The sequence below is a fragment of the Leptodactylus fuscus genome, chromosome 7, assembly GCF_031893055.1.
Source record: "Leptodactylus fuscus isolate aLepFus1 chromosome 7, aLepFus1.hap2, whole genome shotgun sequence".
NCBI lineage: Eukaryota > Metazoa > Chordata > Amphibia > Anura > Leptodactylidae > Leptodactylus > Leptodactylus fuscus.
Window position 1 is genome coordinate 127,145,056 of NC_134271.1, and position 22,016 is coordinate 127,167,071.

The 22,016-nt window shown below is 46.0% G+C and overlaps 1 protein-coding gene and 3 non-coding genes across 4 annotated transcripts; 3 read left to right on the plus strand and 1 right to left on the minus strand.

Moving 5' to 3' along the window:
- Positions 1-618: 618 nt before the first annotated feature.
- On the minus strand, positions 619-6,694 carry RCCD1 (RCC1 domain containing 1). The gene is made up of 8 exons (XM_075281042.1): positions 6,504-6,694; positions 4,516-4,734; positions 3,884-4,037; positions 3,081-3,202; positions 2,699-2,776; positions 2,164-2,316; positions 1,850-1,879; positions 619-767 (listed from the first exon to the last, which is right to left on the minus strand). The coding sequence occupies exons 1-8, from the start codon at positions 6,646-6,648 to the stop codon at positions 619-621; spliced, it is 1,050 nt and encodes a 349-aa protein (XP_075137143.1). The 5' UTR covers positions 6,649-6,694.
- A 6,659-nt stretch (positions 6,695-13,353) lies between these two features.
- On the plus strand, positions 13,354-13,468 carry LOC142214728 (U5 spliceosomal RNA). Its single transcript, XR_012717293.1, has one exon. It is a non-coding gene; the product is annotated as a U5 spliceosomal RNA (small nuclear RNA).
- Positions 13,469-16,244: 2,776 nt separating this feature from the next.
- LOC142214731 (U5 spliceosomal RNA) lies at positions 16,245-16,359 on the plus strand. Its single transcript, XR_012717296.1, has one exon. It is a non-coding gene; the product is annotated as a U5 spliceosomal RNA (small nuclear RNA).
- Positions 16,360-19,038: 2,679 nt separating this feature from the next.
- Positions 19,039-19,153, plus strand: LOC142214732 (U5 spliceosomal RNA). Its single transcript, XR_012717297.1, has one exon. It is a non-coding gene; the product is annotated as a U5 spliceosomal RNA (small nuclear RNA).
- The last annotated feature ends 2,863 nt before the right edge of the window (positions 19,154-22,016 follow it).

Sequence of the window (22,016 nt, forward strand, 5' to 3'; positions counted from 1 at the left end):
CAAGGCTGCAGTGCTAACCACTGAGCCACCGTGTTGCCCCTGGTGTATTCTGTTTTTCACAGCTGAGGCAGGTATGTGACATATATATAGGAGTATTTGCATAAGCTGTCTGTGGCAACAGTGGTAAAAACAGCACCTGGTTGTACCACCAATTGCCGTCCTACACAGCTAATAAATCATGAACTTCCATAAACTTTCTTCATTCTTTATTGTGAAAATCTCTATTACTGGTGATGGCGGGCACCCAGCGACCCAGGATGAATCCCTGGAAGCAGTTATAATGTTCTTAAAAGAAAAAAAAATTGTGAACGCAAGAAATGGAGTAGACTCAGCCCATCCCCCATTTATAGCAGATGCAGGAAGAGGGGCCCTGAGCTGCATTTTCAGTCAGGTGCGGTTCCCCGAGGAGGAACCCACAATTATATTATATTGTATTTATGCCTTGTACTGTAGCTATACCATAGATGTCTAATATTGAAAAACCTGTGTAACTCTGCACGAGGTCCTACTCTTTTCATATATATTGACCCGTTTATATAGGAGGACAGCTCCATGGGATAATCAGCACATTGTCCAAACAAGAATATTCCAACAAATATACAAAAGACACTAAATACTTTATTTTGCTCCTACTACACACATTACATAGGTATTCCAATGCCGACAAGTTACATCTTTCACGTGAAATTTATTCTGGTAAAAAAATTCCACCCGTTTGGGTTGATCCAGAGTCTTGTTGTCTCCATGGCCAAGCTGACCATATTTTCCTAGAATAGACAAATAAGTAGTGTTACACATAGTGATGATATGACAAGACGGACCCCATCGAGACGTATTGATCCTATCATACTGTGTTTGCAGTGTACATTTGGTCTATGTGCTGGGAAAGCTGACGGTTAGAGATGAGCGAACACTGTTCGGATCAGCCGATCCGAACAGCACGCTCCCATAGAAATGAATGGAAGCACCTGGCACGGCGACTGGCCGCTGGCAAAGTCAGCGTCACAGGTGCTTCCATTCATTTCTATGGGTGCGTGCTGTTTGGATTGGCTGATCCGAACAGTGTTCGCTCATCTCTACTGATGGTATATATGCAAAATTTAGCCATAGAGCCAAAATAGTGTTGCACATACAATGGAAGAACATTATTTTGGAAATATAACGGTAAGTTCACACAGGGTTTTTTGGATCGGAACCTGAGGCCTAAGGCTACGTTCACACAGAGTTTTTTGGTCAGGAAACTGACTCAAATTCCTCCTCCAAAAAATGCCTCACCATACAGTCCTATGGTGAGGCGAGGTGCAACATGGGTGGATCCTCATGGGCACTGCAATAAGCTGCTTCATAGCACCTCTGCTTTGAGTGGGAAGCTATAGCGTCCATTGCACTTGTATGAGCGGAGTCGTGGTGGAATCTAAGGTTAAGGCCCCACTGGCCGGAACCGCCGCGCTAAAGCGCTTCGGGAACAACCGCGGCGTGAATGCATTGCGGTTCTTCCTGCAGCGCTTTGAACAGAAAGTTCACAGAGTTTTCCTTTGCGGACTTTCTGTTACAAAAAATATCTATGGGAACGCCGCCGGCGTTTCCGTAGATATAATGGACATGCTGCAATTTTCAAAACCACAACGGTTTCTGAAATCGCAGCGTGTCCGCGGTGCGATTTTTTCTGCAAAATGGGCATGGGATTCGCATGAATCCCATCCACTTTGCAAGTACCGTATAACGCCGCGATTTTTACCGCAGTGTTTCCGATCAGTGGGGCCCCGGCCTTAGTCGGTTTTTATTCCCATTCTCTCAAAAACCAGAAGTGAATATGTTGTGTGAAAAACATATATAGCAACCTACTTACCCCATCCCCAAGTGTACAGCTCACCGCTCCCTGTCAAACAACACAAGAAACAAAAAGTTACAAAAACTTTTGTAACTAGCCCCATACCCGTAGTCTGGAGATAAATACTACACTACAGGGAATATTGGAGAATCCCACAACATTTGCCTCTTAGTATGGGTGATGGGTACATAAGTGTCAAGATAACCCTTACTACATCTGTATACGTACAAGATCTGCATGGAAATCAGATTCTCCGTTCCGTCTCAAGGGCTTGAACACCACTAACTACTGTATTTCTACCATTCATACACACAGCAGAAACAAGTCCTTACGGGTGACGGCAGCGGTATGGCGAGATCCACAGCTGACTTTTGCTGCTTCCGTTTCTTGGGGTAAATCGATCAAAGCTGGGAAAGACTGAATTCCAATAAATTTGCTGTCTTCATCTTCGTCACATCCAGGAGGATCTTCTTTAGGGGTTAATCCTGAGAAAAACAAGAGACATCAGTGCTGTGTGTTGTGTGGTGGTAAGAGGTATAGGGCAGATTTACTAAGCAAAATGTGTCAGAAATCTTAATTTGTGCACCTAATTTCTATATGTTTTAGACACTTTATCAGTCTTGTCTGACAAGGGGGTGGAGCTTAATGATGTGGGTGGAAAATGTTGTAGAGCTTAAGATGTGACAATGTGATCCAGAAGAAAATCTTCGCTGCAGAGTAAGCTGACTAAGGTTTGGAATATTGACAATGTAAAGTTAGATCAGATTTATCTTCCATTATTGATCACTATGATAAATCTGCTCTATGTTTGCCCCATGGCGTGCTGAATGGGTTAAAGACACCGTAAGTGCGATACATCCTGCTTACGTTCTTGTTGTAAAGCCTTTGAAGGAAGTCCGAGCTGTCCGGATTCATTCCATCCCCAACAATACAGGTCTCCAGTTTCTAGAGAGATGACAATATTAGACTGTTTGTAACCAGATAAGTGACACAAGCTGCCTGTCATTAGTCATGTGGGCGGTCCTGCCTCATTACATAAAGAATAACATTTATTGCCGAAATTGGACAACCCCTTTAATAACTTTATACATGTATTCAAGCTGTTAGAAGGCCACTGATCTATAGTTTATCCGCTATCCTGTGTATAAAGAATAATTTACAACCCCATGCAGCACACTATATAGTGCCCCTATCTCATGGCATACCCGCTATGATGTCAGCTACCCCACTATTAGTTCTAAATAATTACCACTGATAGATCCGGTGTGCCATCCTCCTGCCGCCACCTCGCTCATTGTCACGCCATGAAGAGCTTCCACTATACGAGGCTCTGATACATCTTCCACGTCCCCATGTCCCAGTTGTCCATGTCTTATAATCAGAGGCACAGTGTAAGAAAGACATACAAAAATGGCGCAACTTACGCGGTTTTAAAGTGGTTGTCCCACAGTCACAACTTATCACCTATTCATGGGATGGACGATAATAAAAAAACAGATCGCTGGGGATTAACACTGACACTCTACAATCAAAGTCTATGGGATTGGTGGAAACATCCCAAAGATCGGCGATCTGTGTCAGTCCTGTAGAGACTGGAGGGGGCCGTGAACACACGACCATTGCTCCATTCAAACAGGGAGCACTGGACCCCATTATCATCACAAGTTGGGTTCCCAGATGTCGGACCCCCAGTGATCAGACACTAAGGGTAAGTTCACATGGTGTTTTTTGGACTGGAACCTGAGTGCACCGGCATCCAGTCGCACACTCCGCTCTAGATTAGGCCCAAATGAATGGGCCTAATCGAGAGTGTCTTCAGTCGGATGTTGCGAGGCAAATCCGCCTGAAGAATGAGCATGTCGCTTCTCTTTCCGGGAGACGGTTTGTTCCGACTGACTGGCTCCGATTGATTTCAATGGGAGCCGTCTTTTTGGTCAGGAGTTTGAGGCGGATACGGCCTCAAAATCCTGACCAAAAAACCCTGTGTGAACTCAGCCTTACTATCTATCCTAAGGATAGAAGATAAAGGAGACTTTCCACAACCTGCCATACCTCCCTGCTCCCCAGGTCAGCACCTTTCCATCAGAGGTCAGCAGTACAGCATGCTCATTTCCCAGAGCCATCTTCTGAGCCTGCAGTGTGGGTGCGAGCTCCCTAAAGAATGGGGGCTGAGGTAACACATGTCCTTTGGATACCAAGGGAAAAGCTACAAATACAAAAAAAAGACATACACCATTATTTTCCTACATATACTTTTAACTAACATGACAAAGAGGTCTTTCCCATCCTCTGGACTCATCAGTATTATATATCGCTAGACAGATGACAGTGCGCTGAGTTCGGTACACGCTCAGCTTTGCCAGTATGTGCCCGTGTGGCAGCGATATCCCTCCACTGTCAGAAGGGCTGGCCGTACAGTCTACCACACTGTCAGCTTTCTAGCAGAATATAATACCGTCCATCTTCAAGGACATGAAAGGTCCTCTTTAAATATGGTGGAGCAGTGAGGACATTTTTTTACTTTTTATCACTGACCAAGCTTGTATGCATGACTGTGTTCCACCTGACTCTAATTCTTACCAGGTGCTTGATCCGATCAAGACCGAGGATCAGAATCACACTTACATACTTGATGGAAGACTGTTACAACAACTGAACCAGAATGTACATAAAATTGTATTCACCGCTAGTGTGGACATCAGTTAGTTCCATCTTCCACATGGGTTCTGGCATCGTCCCCGCACAGTCCAGGTGGGCGACATTCCAGCATTCTGCCCGTCCTTTCATCAGAACAATAAGATACTTCTCTGATGGCAGAACATCCCGACAATCCAGATCAGGGAAACAGATGGACTGCTGCGGAGTCCCACCGATGCATCCGGACAGCAGGAGCGATCCTTCATCTGTAGATCAAGGACATTATGGTATATATACGGGATTTGGACTGTCTGTAGATTTGACGTTGTTTTTGATGCAGAATCTAAACTGAAATCCATGTCAAATCTGATGTATGTGAAGAGACACTTAGGCCGGGGCCGCACAGGTCAGAAACGCTGTGAGAAAAATCGCTGCGTTTTACAGTAATTGCAAAGTGGATGGGATTCATGTGATCACATGCCCACTTTGCAGTAAAAACCTCAGCGTGGACACACTGCAATTTCCAAAACCACGCCGCAGCATGTCAATTATATCTACGGAAACGCCAACGGCTTCCCAGTAGGTATAATGGTAACAGCCTTACCCATAGAAGTGGTCAACCCACTCCCAACATTGCAGTGTGCCCCTAATTAGATCTCTTTTAGTAGACCCTTACCCTAGATTCACCTGTGAAACGCAGTCCATGTGAGTGCTGGATTTCACGACCCGAATTGTATGCCTGGAAATAGACTCCTAGCATTATTGATATCTATGCTGTATGGAGTCCCTGGGAGGCCACAACTCCTAATAGCACAGATACCTATAATGCTAGAAGTCACTCTCCCAACATGACATTCAGACCAAGAACCCCAGTAACATGTAAGTATATTCCTGTACCCCTGTTTACTCTCAGACTCCACTGCAGAACACTGTTGGCCCTGCATTAAGATGTCTGTAGTAAAGAGGAGTATACTAGTTATACACCTGGTCTGGGGTCACTAAGGCTGAGGCCCCACATTGCAGAGACGCAGCTTTTTTTGTTGCAGATTTTGCTGTGTTCTTTTGAGCCAAAACCAAGAATGGCTACCAAAGGAATGGGAAATATATAGGAAGTTCTTATACTTCAATCTTCTGCTTAATCCACTCCTGGGTTTGTCTCAGAAAATGCAACAAAAAAAGCTGCGTTTTCTGCAACGTGGGGCCTCAGCCTAAAAAGGATTTGTGGTCATTTGGGCCTAATCTAGGGTCTCTATTAGTATAGAGGATTTTGAGGAGATTGCATTTACTTAAAGTGTTCTCAGTGAGATTGACATTTTAATAAGAAGTTGCATGTGAGGGTCTGGGGGTAGGGGTCTATTATAGGGTAGGAGAGGTGGCATGTACAATGCATTGTGAAGATTTTCCACATCCCTTTACAACAAAGCCACACATTGCTTTTGGAGTCCTCCCCACACTGCCCCACTTACATAAATGATGCCCTGTATATTATATGGGTTATCCTAATCTTTAGGATAGACAATGAATATTACATCTGTGTTATCCAACAGCCAAGACCCCTGCAGATCAGCTGTTCTGACATGGCGTCGGAAGCTATGCTGCTGAACTGTGATACGATATGCACCTCTACACATTGTATGGCGAGTATGTGCCACCCCTCCTGTCCTATAATAGACCCCCAGACCCATTACTGGTAGCTGCATTGTCTGGGGCCGCTTTTATTTAGTGGGGTGGGGGTCTTCAGTGGCATCTATTTAAGGGGTCTGTGTTGGTCAAGAAGTCTACTTTGGGGGTCTCTTGGAATTTGATGAAGGGTCTCATGTAGGTTGGGGCGTGTCCTATACAGCTGGGCGGGGCATATGTAAAATTACGTGTCACTTCCATGTACACAAATAGGGCCGGGTTCTGCACCTTGTTATATGAGCCAGATCACCCCCCACCTCCCTAGTCCCCAGTAAGCAGCTGCTGTAGTCCCTGCATGAAGTAGAACCATCAGCCTGTATAGTGCCATACATGGACCGAACACTAGGTGGCGCACCTGTCACCAGGGCAGTATAACTCCAGGCCGGGACCGCTCTGACTATCTGTCTGTTTCCATTAATCTGTACAGGCCGGCTTATGGTGGGCCCCTCTCCCGCCCCGAGCTGCCCGAACCCCCTGTATCCAAAACCGAACCACAGCATGAGGCTCCGGCCCCAGCACAGGTCCTCAAGCGGGAACTAGTGGCCGGGGTCTGCGGTGGCTGAAGGACCTGATGACGTCACGATCATGTGATCCGTCACGTGGGAGATGCTGTGCAGGGTGCTGCTGCAGGGGAGACCAGTGTGGTGTGCACAGAGGCTCCTGGGCTCTAGCAGTTTCCTAATTGATCTGCAGCGTGACTTGCTGAGACTTGTAGTTCTTTTTCATTAAGCTACTCTGGCTGCAATATAATATTGACTTGTATTTGCATCCTTCATATGCTGAGACTTGTAGTTCTCTTTCATTAAGCTACTCTGGCTGCAATATATATGCACTTGTATTTGCATCCTTCACATGCTGAGACTTGTAGTTCTCAGTAATCTACCACGGCTGTAGTGTCACCTCCTATGCAATAATAGTGGCTTGTATCTGCTTTCACGTTACCAGGGTCCGCTTGGGGACCCCATGAACAGAAACCTAATTAAAAAAAAGAACAAAAACCAGTTACCTCATAGATTATAATGGCGTCCGCCGGGTTTCTGAAAAAGGCAGAATATTGTGCTTGCACTTTCCCTGGTGGTTTAGAATATTTCATCTCCATATTTTACAAGCACTTGTGGAGAGATTGATCAAAGAGTAAGGTGATAATGGAGGGGTTATCGGTGCCTGGCAATGGGGTCGCTGCTTTTATTATCCATGAGATCTGATGGTCACTACATACTACTGCTCTTGTAAGGGTAAGTTCACACCGGGTTTTTTGGCCTGGCACTTGAGACGGAGGCCGCCTCGGGTGCTGGACCAAAATACGGGTAGCTGTGACTGGATGCCGGTGCTGTATACAGGCAACCAGTCACGCACTCCGCTCTGGATTAGGCCCAAATGAATGGGTCTAGTTGGGAGGAGGGAGTGTCCTCAGGTGGATGTCGCGAGGTGAATCCGCTTGAAGAACGAGCAGGTCTGTTCTTTTTTTCGGAAGCCGTTTGTTCAGGCTCCTGGAAAAAAGAACTGACCGGCTCCCATTGATTTAAATAGGAGTCGTCTTTTTGGTCAGGATTTTGAGGCAGATATGGCCTGACCAAAAAAAAAACCCCATGTGAACTTACCCTTAGTCATCTCTTTCATGGTTTCTATATTGTGCTCTATTGATTGTGGTAAAGTCATGCTTATTCCCTATAGATTTGTGCAGGGAAGGGAGAGGGGATCAGTGCTTCATTCATTGCTATGGGGCAGATTCGGCAGCCCCATAAAAGTGAATGGAGCACCAGGTATGTAAATGTGCAGACACTTCACTCATATATAGAACTAGCTGGTACCCGCGACTTCGTCTGCGGTGATTGTAGCAGTGGGTATATACAGGCGCGGGTAAGGTTTTCGTAGTGTGTATAAGGTATGGGATATGAAATGTAACTTTGTATCTTGTTGTTTCTGTAATTCAGAGAATACGTGAGACTTTTGTGTTGAATGTAATTTGTATTTGAGCTGCTATATATACGGTGTTGTGAGAAGCGTGACATAGTGACTTTGGGACAGAAGTATTTGAAGTTAACCCTTTACCGCCGATGGCATTTTTTGATTTTCGTTTTTGACTCCCCTCCTTCTAAACCCCATAACTTTTTTATTGCTCCGCTCCCAGAGCCATATGAGGTCTTAATTTTTCCTGGGACAAATTTTTCTTCATGATGCCACCATTAATTATTCTATATAATGTACTGGGAAGCAGGGAAAAAATTCAGAATGGGGTGGATTTGAAGAAAAAATGCATTTCTGTGACTTTCTTACGGGCTTTGCTTTTACGGCGTTCACTGTGCAACCAAAATGACATGTCCCTTGTATTCTGTGTTTCGTTACGATTCCGGGGATACCAAATTTATCTGGTTTTATTTAGATTTTGACCCCTTAAAAAAAATCCAAAACTGTGTTAAATTATTTTTTGAAAAGTCGCCATATTCCGACAGCCGTAACTTTTGTATACGTGCGTGTACGGGGATGTATAGGGCGTCTTTTTTTGAGGGACCGGGTGTACTTTGTAGTTCTACCATTTTCGGGAAATGCTATTGCTTTGATCACTTTTTATTCAAATTTTTATCAGAATCAGAACAGTGAAAAAATTGCGGTTTGGCACTTTTGACCATTTTTCCCGCTACGGCGTTTACCGAACAGGAAAAATATTTGTATAGCTTTGTAGAGCGGGCGATTTCGGACGCGGGGATACCTAACATGTATGTGTTTCACAGTTTTTAACTACTTTTATATGTGTTCTAGGGAAAGGGGGGTGATTTGAATTTTTAATCCTTTTTATTTTGTTTTTATATTTTTTTTTTACTTTTTTTTAAACTTTTTTTTTTGCATTTATTAGACCGCCTAGGGGTATTGATATGGGTGGGCGGTGTCACGGATTGTCAGAGCGGTGGGGGTCGGCAAACATGGCTGCTCCGGAGCGTTATAGAGCGCCTCCTGGAGTATCGTTAAGGTGAGGGGCAAAGTGGTAAAGTATATGTATATGAGATTGTGTGGGGTGAGGGGCGAGGCCGTAGAGGGCAATATGAATTTTGTGGCTTGCTATGGTCCAAAGTGTGTGAGATTGCAGAGATGGTGGTGTGAGTTTGGGTTTTGTGGGGGGTCCTGGCACAAACGTATGTGCGCTATTGTGACGAAAAGTAGCCTATTGTTTAATCGGGTGTATTAACTATGTTTGTGGAAAATTTCAGCCAAATCAGTGGAGCGGTTTTTCCGTGATTGAGGAACAAACATCCGAACATGCAAACATCCAAACACACAAACCCACAAACTTTCACATTTATAATATTAATAGGATACAGGGGGGCTTTCAGCTTCCCATCAATGTCACATTTATCTGTATCCTGTGGATAGGATCACTTTTGGCATCAATGTTAAATAACCAATGGCAGAAGGCGCGTGTCATCAGCCATCTGGGTGCACTCATCATTGTGGAAGGCACAATGGATCAACACAAGTATGCATCTATCCTTGCGGACCATGTTCACCCCTACATGCGAATTGTTTTTCCTCAGGATGATGGCATCTACCAGCAGGACAATGCGACGTGTTATAAAGCTCACAGTGTACGTGCGTGGTTCGAGGAGCACCAGGATGAGTTTACCGTACTCCCTTGGCCAGCAAATTCCCCGGACTTGAACCCAATTGAGAATCTGTGGGACCACCTTGATCGGGTTTTTCGCACCATGAATGCTCAACCGCGTAACCTAGCGCAGCTGGCCACGGCACTGGAGTCGGCATGGCTCAACATCCCAGTGACATCATCACAACATCCCCTCTCTCCCTGCACGTCTCGCAGCGGTCCGCTCTGCCAAAGGGGGTTATTCTGGATTTTGACAGGTGGACTGGACTGTGTATTTGGTGTGACCTTTGCCCTTTGGAGGAGCAGTCCTGGAAATGATCCAGCCTTCACAGAGTCCTGATCTTATCATCATCCAGTCTGTCTGGAACTACATGGAGAGACAGAAGGATTGGAGTAAGTCTGCATCCACAGAAGATCTGGGCTTAGTTTTCAAAGATGGCGGGAACAACCTCCCTGCCGAGCTCCTTTAAACACTGTGTACTAAGAAGAACTGATGGAAGGCTAAGGTCACACCAAACATTGCCTTGGCTGTAACCAGTCCCATAGACTCTGAGTTCTGGTGTATTCTGTGTGATATATTGTAATGAGTAAATATAAGATATATAGATTTTGTCTTCCATTGAATCCGGTATAATATATCGCCATGTCTTGTCTTTTCTCTCTTATGGACAGAGCAGGCTGTGGACCGTCCCGACGGTCCTGTGACATGAGCGCTTTCTTACGACTGGCCTCCATAACGCTTCCATTTGGACTCCTGTTTACAAGAGTCATGGCTTGGACCTCTAGTGGAAAAACACACACGGATCTCATCAACAACCTCCGAAGTGAGACCGGTCGCTTTTTTTCTCTAGTTTTCACACATCAGCTTCTATGACCATTTTATGTCCCGCCAGTTCTATAGGATTCTTCCCTTTAGGCCTGATATTCATATAGGAATATTCGGGGACAACCCTGGTTCCTATTAATCCTTCCCTTCTAAATCGGGCAGTAAAGTCATTTTATATTCAGATCTGTTGGGTATATGTTGCTGTTTATTGAGCCGTCTGTCACTGAGAGCTGCTTCGTGCTGGGTTTATTAATAGATTGACAGCTCTATTGGGTTCTGCAGGATGAAAAGTTTGAGTCTCCCTTTGTGGACAGGAGACATCAAATATCTTCAAGTCTAGATGTAAAAAGGGTCTTGTCATAACACATTGGTCAATAATACAATGTATAATCATTAAAGAGGTTCCACGATTTTTATAATAATAATAATCTGCTTTATTTGATAAACAGTGCCACACTTGTCTACAGTTGGTTTGCGGTATTGCAGCTTAGTCCTGTTCACTTTAATAGAGCTAAACTGCAATTCTAGACCCTATGGACAGGTGTGGCGCTGCGCATTCAGCAGTTTTTGGGGCATTTTCTTATATTTATTGCTATAAATTACCATTAGGTTTATGTTGCTGACGTCCAAACGTTTCATTTTAGAAAACGGAGTGATCCAGGCTCAGCGTGTGCATGATGTTCTGATGGCTACAGATCGAGCACTTTATATCAAAAACTTCCCATATATGGATTCTCCCCAGAGCATAGGTAGGACATTGCAAACCTCTATGTCTATTAGCAGTTATATTATGCAGGCTAGGATGGCGACATACATTCAAAACACTCATTTCACTGACAGATATTCCTCCTGACTCCCCCATACACATGCAGACTTGGTTCAGCCATGCCTGCTTAGAGTAAGTTCACACGGGGGGTGTTTTGGATTGGATTTTGACGTGGAGGCCGCCTCGGTATCCGGTCCAAAAAACGGCTAGCCGTGACTGCAGTGCATCGGCATCCAGTGGCGGCATTCTGCTCCGGATTACGCCCAAATAAATGGGCCTAGTCAGGAGGGAGTGTTACGCTGCAGCGGATTCCGCCGTGGAATCCACGGCAAGAAAGGGCAGGTCGCTTTTTTCTTCGTGAGTAGTACAAAACCGCTAGCGGAAAAAATAAATGAACGGCTCCCATTGAACTCAATGAGAGATGTTTTTTGGAGCTGGATTCTGAGGCAGATTCCGCATCAAAATCTGGTACAAAAAACCCTGTGTGAACTTACCCTTCTATTGCTAAGTGCATAGGATCAGGCATGTTGAAAATCAATAATCCAGTCCTACTTTTGCCTAAAATCATTTGTTTGGGAAGAGTCACCATCATATACACAAGGCTGGTCCTAATTTTGTCAATTGGCTGTGATGGTGAAGGGAGCCAGTGTTGTAAGGTTGGGTCCACACCGGGTTTTTTGGTCCGGAAGCGGAGGCCGCCTCAGGTTTTGGTCCAAAATACGGGTAGCTGCGACTTCGGATTAGGCCCAAATGAATGGGCCTAGTCGGGAGAAGGGAGTGTCCTTAGGTGCATGGCACGAGGTGAATCCGCCTGAAGAATGAGCTGGTCTGTTCTTTTTTGTTCAGGCTCCCATAAAAAAGAACTGACTGGCTCCTATTGATTTCAATGGGAGCCGTCTTTTTGGTCAGTATTTTGAAGCTTCCCATCAATGTCACACTTATCTATATCCTGTGGATAGGGTCAGGGGTGTAACTTTAGGGGGTGCAGAGGGTGTGCAGGAGCTTCTGACCCATAAACCAAGGAGACCCACAGATTCCCCTAACCACACTAAGGTGGATTAAACTCCTGAGCACCTGTAACCATCACTATCAAGAATTCGATGTAGGGATGAGGTAGGGGGCCCCTGACAAAAGATTGCATCGGGACCCTCAAGACTTTAATCATTTGTGCGGGTAATGTTCGGAAAGCACACGGAGTCCATTATAGTCTATGGGGTCTGTGTGCTTTGCCAGCACATCACTTGCAATTGCGATTGTATTCCATCCGGGGTATCCATGCAGACTCCGGACGGTCGGAATACAAGTGCTGCTGTGAACCAACCCTTAGCCACTGGATAGGGTATAAGTGTCTGTAATGGGACAACCCCTTTAAGTCTGTCTGGGGTAAATATGTCTATCCAAAGACAAAAAGCTAAGAATATAAGGGCAGACTGGATAAACTACATGGTCTTTTTCTGCTGTCAATCCTATGTAAAAGTGATTTTCCCCCTGCTCATGGTGGAGCTGTATGCCCGCCCCGCTGTGCTGCTTGTCACATCCCCCGCTGGGGTCGCCTTTTATATTTGTTCCTTTATGCTAAACCCAATAACCATTGTCTAAGTCTCTCTGTAAATGCTCAGCCCCTCCTGAGACTAGGACTACGGCAAATACAATAATGTCGGCTTTGGAATGACGAGATGAGAAAACGTAAAACGGCTCCTGCGTCCTTAAGGGGTTAATAGAGGATTGTTCCGGATTGTGCTGCAGCCATGTGACATTCCTTATCTGGGTGGGGCCTATGTGCCACCTCCTGCTCTGATTTGCATATTTTCCCAGAATGCATCTGGTACATTGTTACACTTCTTACTATTTCTATATCTCTTTCTGTATTTGCTGTGCGGTTCAGTAACAGATGAGATCCATTGTATATGGGGTGAGGGGAATGTCACATACACAACAGCCCCGGCCCCCCGTCCTCTCCCTGTGTGTGCTGAGCGGAGCACAGACCCCGTGTAGTGTCGCCCCCCACTATCTGTATACTCTGGTTTCTCTTCAGACCGAATAAATCTTTCGCCTTTTACTAAAGATTTCCGTGGAGAGGAACAATTATGAGTTTCTGATAATTTTTTGATGCCTGGCTCTCGCTGGGCTTTCTCTATTGGTTAATGATAGATGAGATCTAAGGTTATGTGGCGGCATTTGTGCCTGATCTCTGCTTGGGACTCTCGGTCCCTATTCTGCTCAAAAAATGCGGAAAGTTGTACGAGCAGGACAGTTCTCTGCATTTTACAGGCCGACTCTATTCCAGTCTATGGGGTCTGTGGCTAACTTTTTTTTTTTTTAAAGGGATTCTACCACTAAAACACTTTTTTTTTCTAGTTACCACGTCGGAATAGCCTTTAAAAAGGCTATTCGTCTCTTACCTGTGGAAGTGCTCTCCGCCGCGCCGTTCGTTCAAAATACCGGTTTGTACCGGTATGCTAATGAGTTCTCTCGCAGCGATGGGGGCGTCCCCATTGCAGCTCGAAAACCTACCGTAGCGCCGCCTCTATGGTCTTGGGTATCCTCCCCTTGCCTCTTCAGCGTCTGTCGGACGCCTGCGCAGTACGCTCTGTTCGGCGAAGATTGCCGAACGTACTGCGCATGCGCGAAACTGCGGTCCCAGCCATAGTGCGGGCACCGCACTTTCGTGCATGCGCAGTACGTTCGGCAATCTTCGCCAAACAGAGCGCATACTGCGCAGGCGTCCGACAGACGCTGAAGAGGCAAGGGGAGGACACCGAAGACCAGAGAGGCGGCGCTGCGGTAGGTTTTAGAGCTGCAATGGGGACGCCCCCATCGCTGCGAGAGAGCTAATTAGCATACCGGTACAAACCGGTATTTTGAACGAACGGCGCGGCGGAGAGCACTTCCACAGGTAAGAGACGAATAGCCTTTTTAAAGGCTATTCCGACGTGGTAACTAGAAAAAAAAGTGTTTTAGTGGTAGAATCCCTTTAATATCGTCCTCAGGCACATGGGGGTTTATACCACTAGAAAGCCTGTTCTGTGCTGCAGAGATCTGCCCATTAATTAGAAATTTCATATAAAATTCTATATTTTATTGACATTATATTAAAATACATAAAGAAAATGATGGGAAACAAGGAAATAATATCCATAAAACACCAAATCACAACTCCAAAGGGTGGAGGGACCCAGGAATATATAGCCAATAGAGATGAGCAAACACTGTTCGGAACAGCCGTTCCGAACAGCACGCTCACAGCACTCTCCCATAGAAATGAATGGAAGCTGCCGGCACGCGAGGGGTTAAGCGGCCGGCCGCCGGCAAAGTCTGCGTGCCAGGTGCTTTCATTCATTTCTATGGGAGCGTGCTGTTCGGCTCGGTTGATCTGAACAGTGTTCGCTCATCTCTAATAGCCAAATAAATATAGACACATACCATGGGGAAGTGAGCTAAAACGTCAATTAGTGTCACAGAGAATCATGTTAGAACTGATACAAATTGCCACATATACTCGAGTATAAGCCGATGCGAATATAAGCCGACCCCCCCCCCCCCCCCACCACCACCACTAATTTTACAACAAAAAACTGGGAAAACTTATTGACTCGAGTATAAGCCGAGGGGGGGAAATGCAGCAGCTACTGGAAAATTTCAAAAATGAAAATGGTTTTTGGGTGAAGTAGTTGCTGGGGAAGGGGAAGGGGAGGGGGTGTTTTGGTTGTCTGTCTGCCCCTTCCCTGAGCTTCAGGACTGGGATTTTTTTTTTCTCCCACTTGGAATTCAGTCTGGCTGACTATAGGGGATCTGCAGTGCTCCTATTAACCCCTTCCTGATGGAACAGGAGCACTGCAGATCCCCTATATTCAGTAGACTGGGCACTGTCAGACACAGGGATACCTAATGTGTATGTGTGTCACAGTCATTTCCTACTTTTCTATGTATTCTAGGGAAAGGAGAGATTTACAACTTTTATTTATTTTATTTTTTTATTATATTTTTTAAAGCTTCTTTTTTTTTCACTATTTTCTGGGAGATTCTATACATTACTATTGCGGCTGGTCATAAGTTGCAAGGAGTTGGAGTTATTTAGATAAATGTTGTATCCAGTATTCTCTATCACAGCTCTACATGCTGTCCAGCTTTCCAAGAATCCTGAAATGTAAAGCAAGCAAGCTTTGGTATGATTTGGGAGCAAGCAGGGGGATCTTAGTATTCAGTAATCCCTATTACTGCATTACCTGATATGTTATCCAGCTTCCCCAGAATCCTGAAAGAGAAATCCTGGAATACTATGGTATGATTATAGTGCAAAGAGGTAGAGCTCAGCCTTGAAGCAGGAGCTTCGACACAGATGAGTTGAAACCGGGATATACATTCCACCGACCGGAACTGCAGGACATGACCCTGAATCCGGGAATGTCCAGCAGAATCCGGAACGGTTGGGACATACCGTCAGTTACTTGAGGAATTCTTTCCAACAAAATATCTGCCCTCACTATATAGACAGAATGTGTGCAGTCCTAAACTCCGCCCTCTCCTCTTAAACTTCCTGGTTCATGTGCATTAGCATTGGAGGGAGGGGGGGGGGGCATGGCTGCTTTTCTAAGTCATTTTTCAAGGAGTTAATAGAGTATTGTTGTGTGTTGCAGCCATGTGACGTTGCGGATCTGCAACCTTTGTTCCGCCTCCTGCTCTGATTTGCATACTTACCCAGAATGCATCTGGTGTGACTTCAGATTTGTCACTTTTTATATATCTCTTTCTGTATTTGCTGTGCGGTTCAGTAACAGATCAGATCCCATATACTGTATATGGGGTGAGGGGAATGTCACATACACAACAGCCCCGGCCCCCGTCCTCTCCCTGTGTGTGCTGAGCGGAGCACAGACCCCGTGTAGTGTCGCCCCCCACTATCTGTATACTCTGGTTTCTCTTCAGACCGAATAAATCTTTCGCCTTTTACTAAAGATTTCCGTGGAGAGGAACAATTATGAGTTTCTGATAATTTTTTGATGCCTGGCGCTCGCTGGGCTCCCTCTACTTGTCAATGAGAGATGAGTTCTGAGACAGGTGACTACTCAAGTGAGCCGGGATATACTCGAGTGAGTGGTTTCAGCCTCTCCGCTGGGTATCCTATATGTTAGGGGGGCGTTCACACTACCGTCATTGTCCGACAGGTAGTGTCCGTTCAAAATCTGTCACGGACATTAGGAGCGCACACTTCATTTAAATGGTGATTGGGTGCGTTGTTTTACACTCCGTGCCTGTCCTTAAGTGTCCGTTCCTAAAGATGTCTGACTTTTCAAGCAGACAGAAAAAAACCTACATGTCGTCATTAGAGATGAGCGAGTAGTACTCGATCGAGTAGGTATTCGATCAAATACTACGGTATTCGAAGTACTCGATCGAGTACCACTCACTATTCGAATGTAAAAGTTCGATGCAGAACCAGCATTGATTGGCCGAATGCTATACAGTCAGCCAATCAACGCTGGTTCTTCTCCTACCTTTAGAAGTCTTCTCTGTGCAGCTTCCCCGCAGCGTCTTCCGGGCTCTTCATTCACTCTGCCAGGCATCGGGCCTGGGCAGAGCCGACTGCACATGTTCGCTTGTAGTGCGGACATGCGCAGTCGGCTCTGCCCAGGCCCGATGCCTGGCAGAGTGAATTCAGAGCCGGAAGATGCCGCGGGGAAGCTGCAAGGAGAAGACTTCTTGGAGGATCCAACCCGACCCTCACTCGTGGACTTGGTAAGTATAATTTGATCGAACGTTGCCTACCCCTGAAATGAGCATTTCCCCCCCATAGACTATAATAGGGTTCGATATTCGATTCGAGTAGTCGAATATTGAGGGGCTACTCGAACCAAATATCGAACTTCGAACATTTTACTGTTCGCTTATCTCTAGTCGTCATTCCTACGCACCCAATCGCCATTTAGATGAATGAAAAATGTCACGGACACAGCTGGTGTCCGCTCCTAATGTCTGTGCGAGATTTTGAGCGGACACTACCTGTCGGACAACGACGGTAGTTTGAACGCTCCCTTAGATAGATATCAAAGTCAGACATGCAGGCAGGACTTTTGTGTCCATACTTTAAAAAAAAAAAAAAAAAAAATTTCAGTCGGACAGCAACCACTCTTTTTTTTTTTTTTTTTTTTTTTACATTAAGGTCTATGGAAGACGGACACAAACTAAATATGGCGGGTTCACTCCAGCGCCCGATCTCCATTTTGCAGGTTTCCGTTTTCTGTCGGCAGAAGACGGAAACCCGGCATTCAGTGTCTGCCCCTGAGCGTATTATGTTCGAAACCGTTTTTTTAAAAATCGGACACAAAGTCCTGCATATCTGACTTTGTGTCTGGTTAAAAAACAAAACAAAAACGGTTTTGCCGCAGAGACCAGAAGACGCTCACGGGCAGACACTTTGCAATTGAATGGGTTTGAAAACTGCCTGCCGATTTCCGTCTCCAGTTTTATATTACAGGTAGATTTTACTTGTGCAGCAGTTTGTATTACAGCAGTCCTTGGTATGTTACTCACCTTTCCCAGGACCCTGAAATATACACCAGTCACATTAAGGAAGGGGGAGGGTTTACTTGGTGTATTTGGAACTCAGCAATCCCTATAATATTATTACCTGATATGTTACCCAGCTTTCCCAGAATCCTGAAAGAGAACTCCTGGAATGCTGTAGTATGATTATAGTGCTAGGAGGGAGATTTATGTAGGTAAATGTTGTGTCTAGTATTCTTTTGAGATGCGCTATGTTACCCAGCTTTCCCAGATATCTGAAAGGCAAATGTGGCCAGCTCTGGATCAAGGAGATTTATCAACTATAATAGTGAGGTCTAGTAATCAGAATACTTATCCATTGGTTGTTACTCATCTTCTCTAAGCTCCTGAAAGGTACTAAAATACCCTGCAAGCCGGACTTTCCTCTCTGCATTTTTCATCCTTTTTGGGTGGAAACCGGGCAGACCTCATTATAGTCTATGGGATCCGTGGGTAACCGCTTTTTTAAGCGGATTAGGTTTTTGTTGCAGGGAAATAGAAAAGAGGTGAATTATCAAATCATAACTACACAGATTTGCTATTCACTGTAGGAAAGTTGGGTACGGTCCCTGGGTAGCTGTAATGGGTTGTATTGTTGTCGCTGTGAGTTAGTGCGGTACAGCCGGCGGGTGTCACTGTGTGCACATTACTGCTGGGACCTGTGGTACTACTGTACATATCTGTTTCATACTATCACTTACTTTAGGGATTCCTTCCAACAAAATGGCCGCCTTCACTATATAGACAAAAAGTGTGCAGCCTAAACTCCACCCCCTTCTCCTAAACTTCCTTGATCATGTGCATTAGCATTAGAAGGAGCATGGCTGCTTTTCTAAGTCAGTTTTCAAGGAGTTAATAGAGTATTGTTGTGTGTTGCAGCCATGTCACGTTCTGGATCTGCAACCTTTGTTCCGCCTCCTGCTTTGATTTGCATACTTACCCAGAATGCACCTGGTGTGACTTCAGATTTGTCACTTTTTATATATCTCTGTATTTGCTGTGCGGCTCAGTAACAGATCAGATCCCATATACTGTATATGGGGTGAGGGAAATGTCACATACACAACAGCTCCGGCCCCCCCCCCGTCCTCTCCCTGTGTGTGCTGAGCGGAGCACAGACCCCGTGTAGTGTCGCCCCCCCCCCCCCCACTATCTGTATACTCTGGTTTCTCTTCAGACCGAATAAATCTTTCGCCTTTTACTAAAGATTTCCGTGGAGAGGAACAATTATGAGTTTCTGATAATTTTTTGATGCCTGGCGCTCGCTGGGCTCCCCCTACTGGTCAATGATAGATATAACCACGTGTAGATTAGATACCCCATGCTGTCATATACTTTCTTTATTGGTCACAATTAGAGATGAGCGAACACTAAAATGTTCGAGGTTCGAAATTCGAATCGAACAGCCGCTCACTGTTCGTGTGTTCGAACGGGTTTCGAACCCCATTATAGTCTATGGGGAACAGATACTCGTTAAGGGGGAAACCCAAATCCGTGTCTGGAGGGTCACCAAGTCCACTATGACACCCCAGGAAATGATGCCAACACCTCTGGAATGACACTGGGACAGCAGGGGAAGCATGTCTGGGGGCATCTAACACACCAAAGACCCTCTATTACCCCAACATCACAGCCTAACAACTACACACTTTACACACTCAATACCACCTCTCTGACAGTAGGAAAACACCTTGAAACATGTGTATTTGGCACTTGCAGTGAGGAGAGCTTGTCACCAGCAGTGAATTTGGCCCTTGTAGTAAGTTGAGGTTGGCACCAACATTTGTTTTGAAAATCAGGGTGGATTGAGCCTCTAACCAGCAGAGTTTGGGCAAATTCATGGTGGAGGGAGCCTCTAAACACCCCAGTTTGGACCAATTCATGGTGGAGGGAGCCTCTAAACAGCCCAGTTTGGACCAATTCATGGTGGAGGGAGCCTCTAAAAAACCCAGTTTGGACCAATTCATGGTGGAGGGAGCCTCTAACCAGCCCAGTTTGGACCAATTCATGGTGGAGGGAGCCTCTAAACAGCCCAGTTTGGGCAAATTCATGGTGGAGGGAGCCTCTAACCAGCCCAGTTTGGGCAAATTCATGGTGGAGGGAGCCTCTAAAAACCCCAGTTTGGACCAATTCATGGTGGAGGGAGCCTCTAAAAACCCCAATTTGGACCAATTCATGGTGGAGGGAGCCTCTAACCAGCCCAGTTTGGACCAATTCATGGTGGAGGGAGCCTCTAAACAGCCCAGTTTGGGCAAATTCATGGTGGAGGGAGCCTCTAAAAACCCCAGTTTGGACCAATTCATGGTGGAGGGAGCCTCTAACCAGCCCAGTTTGGACCAATTCATGGTGGAGGGAGCCTCTAAACAGCCCAGTTTGGGCAAATTCATGGTGGAGGGAGCCTCTAAAAACCCCAATTTGGACCAATTCATGGTGGAGGGAGCCTCTAAACAGCCCAGTTTGGGCAAATTCATGGTGGAGGGAGCCTCTAAAAACCCCAGTTTGGACCAATTCATGGTGGAGGGAGCCTCTAAAAATCCCAGTTTGGACCAATTCATGGTGGAGGGAGCCTCTAAAAACCCCAGTTTGGACCAATTCATGGTGGAGGGAGCCTCTAAAAAACCCAGTTTGGACCAATTCATGGTGGAGGGAGCCTCTAAAAACCCCAGTTTGGACCAATTCATGGTGGAGGGAGCCTCTAAACAGCCCAGTTTGGACCAATTCATGGTGGAGGGAGCCTCTAAACAGCCCAGTTTGGGCAAATTCATGGTGGAGGGAGCCTCTAAAAACCCCAGTTTGGACCAATTCATGGTGGAGGGAGCCTCTAAAAACCCCAATTTGGACCAATTCATGGTGGAGGGAGCCTCTAAACAGCCCAGTTTGGGCAAATTCATGGTGGAGGGAGCCTCTAAAAACCCCAGTTTGGACCAATTCATGGTGGAGGGAGCCTCTAAAAACCCCAGTTTGGACCAATTCATGGTGGAGGGAGCCTCTAAAAACCCCAGTTTGGACCAATTCATGGTGGAGGGAGCCTCTAAAAAACCCAGTTTGGACCAATTCATGGTGGAGGGAGCCTCTAACCAGCCCAGTTTGGACCAATTCATGGTGGAGGGAGCCTCTAAAAACCCCAGTTTGGACCAATTCATGGTGGAGGGAGCCTCTAAACAGCCCAGTTTGGACCAATTCATGGTGGAGGGAGCCTCTAAAAACCCCAATTTGGACCAATTCATGGTAGAGGGAGCCTCTAACCAGCCCAGTTTGGACCAATTCATGGTGGAGGGAGCCTCTAACCAGCCCAGTTTGGGCAAATTCATGGTGGAGGGAGCCTCTAAAAACCCCAATTTGGACCAATTCATGGTGGAGGGAGCCTCTAAACAGCCCAGTTTGGGCAAATTCATGATGGAGGGAGCCTCTAAAACCCCCAGTTTGGACCAATTCATGGTGGAGGGAGCCTCTAAAAAACCCAGTTTGGACCAATTCATGGTGGAGGGAGCCTCTAAAAACCCCAGTTTGGACCAATTCATGGTGGAGGGAGCCTCTAAAAAGCCCAGTTTGGGCAAATTCATGGTGGAGGGAGCCTCTAAAAACCCCAGTTTGGACCAATTCATGGTGGAGGGAGCCTCTAACCAGCCCAGTTTGGACCAATTCATGGTGGAGGGAGCCTCTAAAAACCCCAGTTTGGACCAATTCATGGTGGAGGGAGCCTCTAAAAACCCCAGTTTGGACCAATTCATGGTGGAGGGAGCCTCTAAAAAACCCAGTTTGGACCAATTCATGGTGGAGGGAGCCTCTAACCAGCCCAGTTTGGACCAATTCATGGTGGAGGGAGCCTCTAACCAGCCCAGTTTGGACCAATTCATGGTGGAGGGAGCCTCTAAAAAACCCAGTTTGGACCAATTCATGGTGGAGGGAGCCTCTAACCAGCCCAGTTTGGACCAATTCATGGTGGAGGGAGCCTCTAAACAGCCCAGTTTGGGCAAATTCATGGTGGAGGGAGCCTCTAACCAGCCCAGTTTGGGCAAATTCATGGTGGAGGGAGCCTCTAAAAACCCCAGTTTGGACCAATTCATGGTGGAGGGAGCCTCTAAAAACCCCAATTTGGACCAATTCATGGTGGAGGGAGCCTCTAACCAGCCCA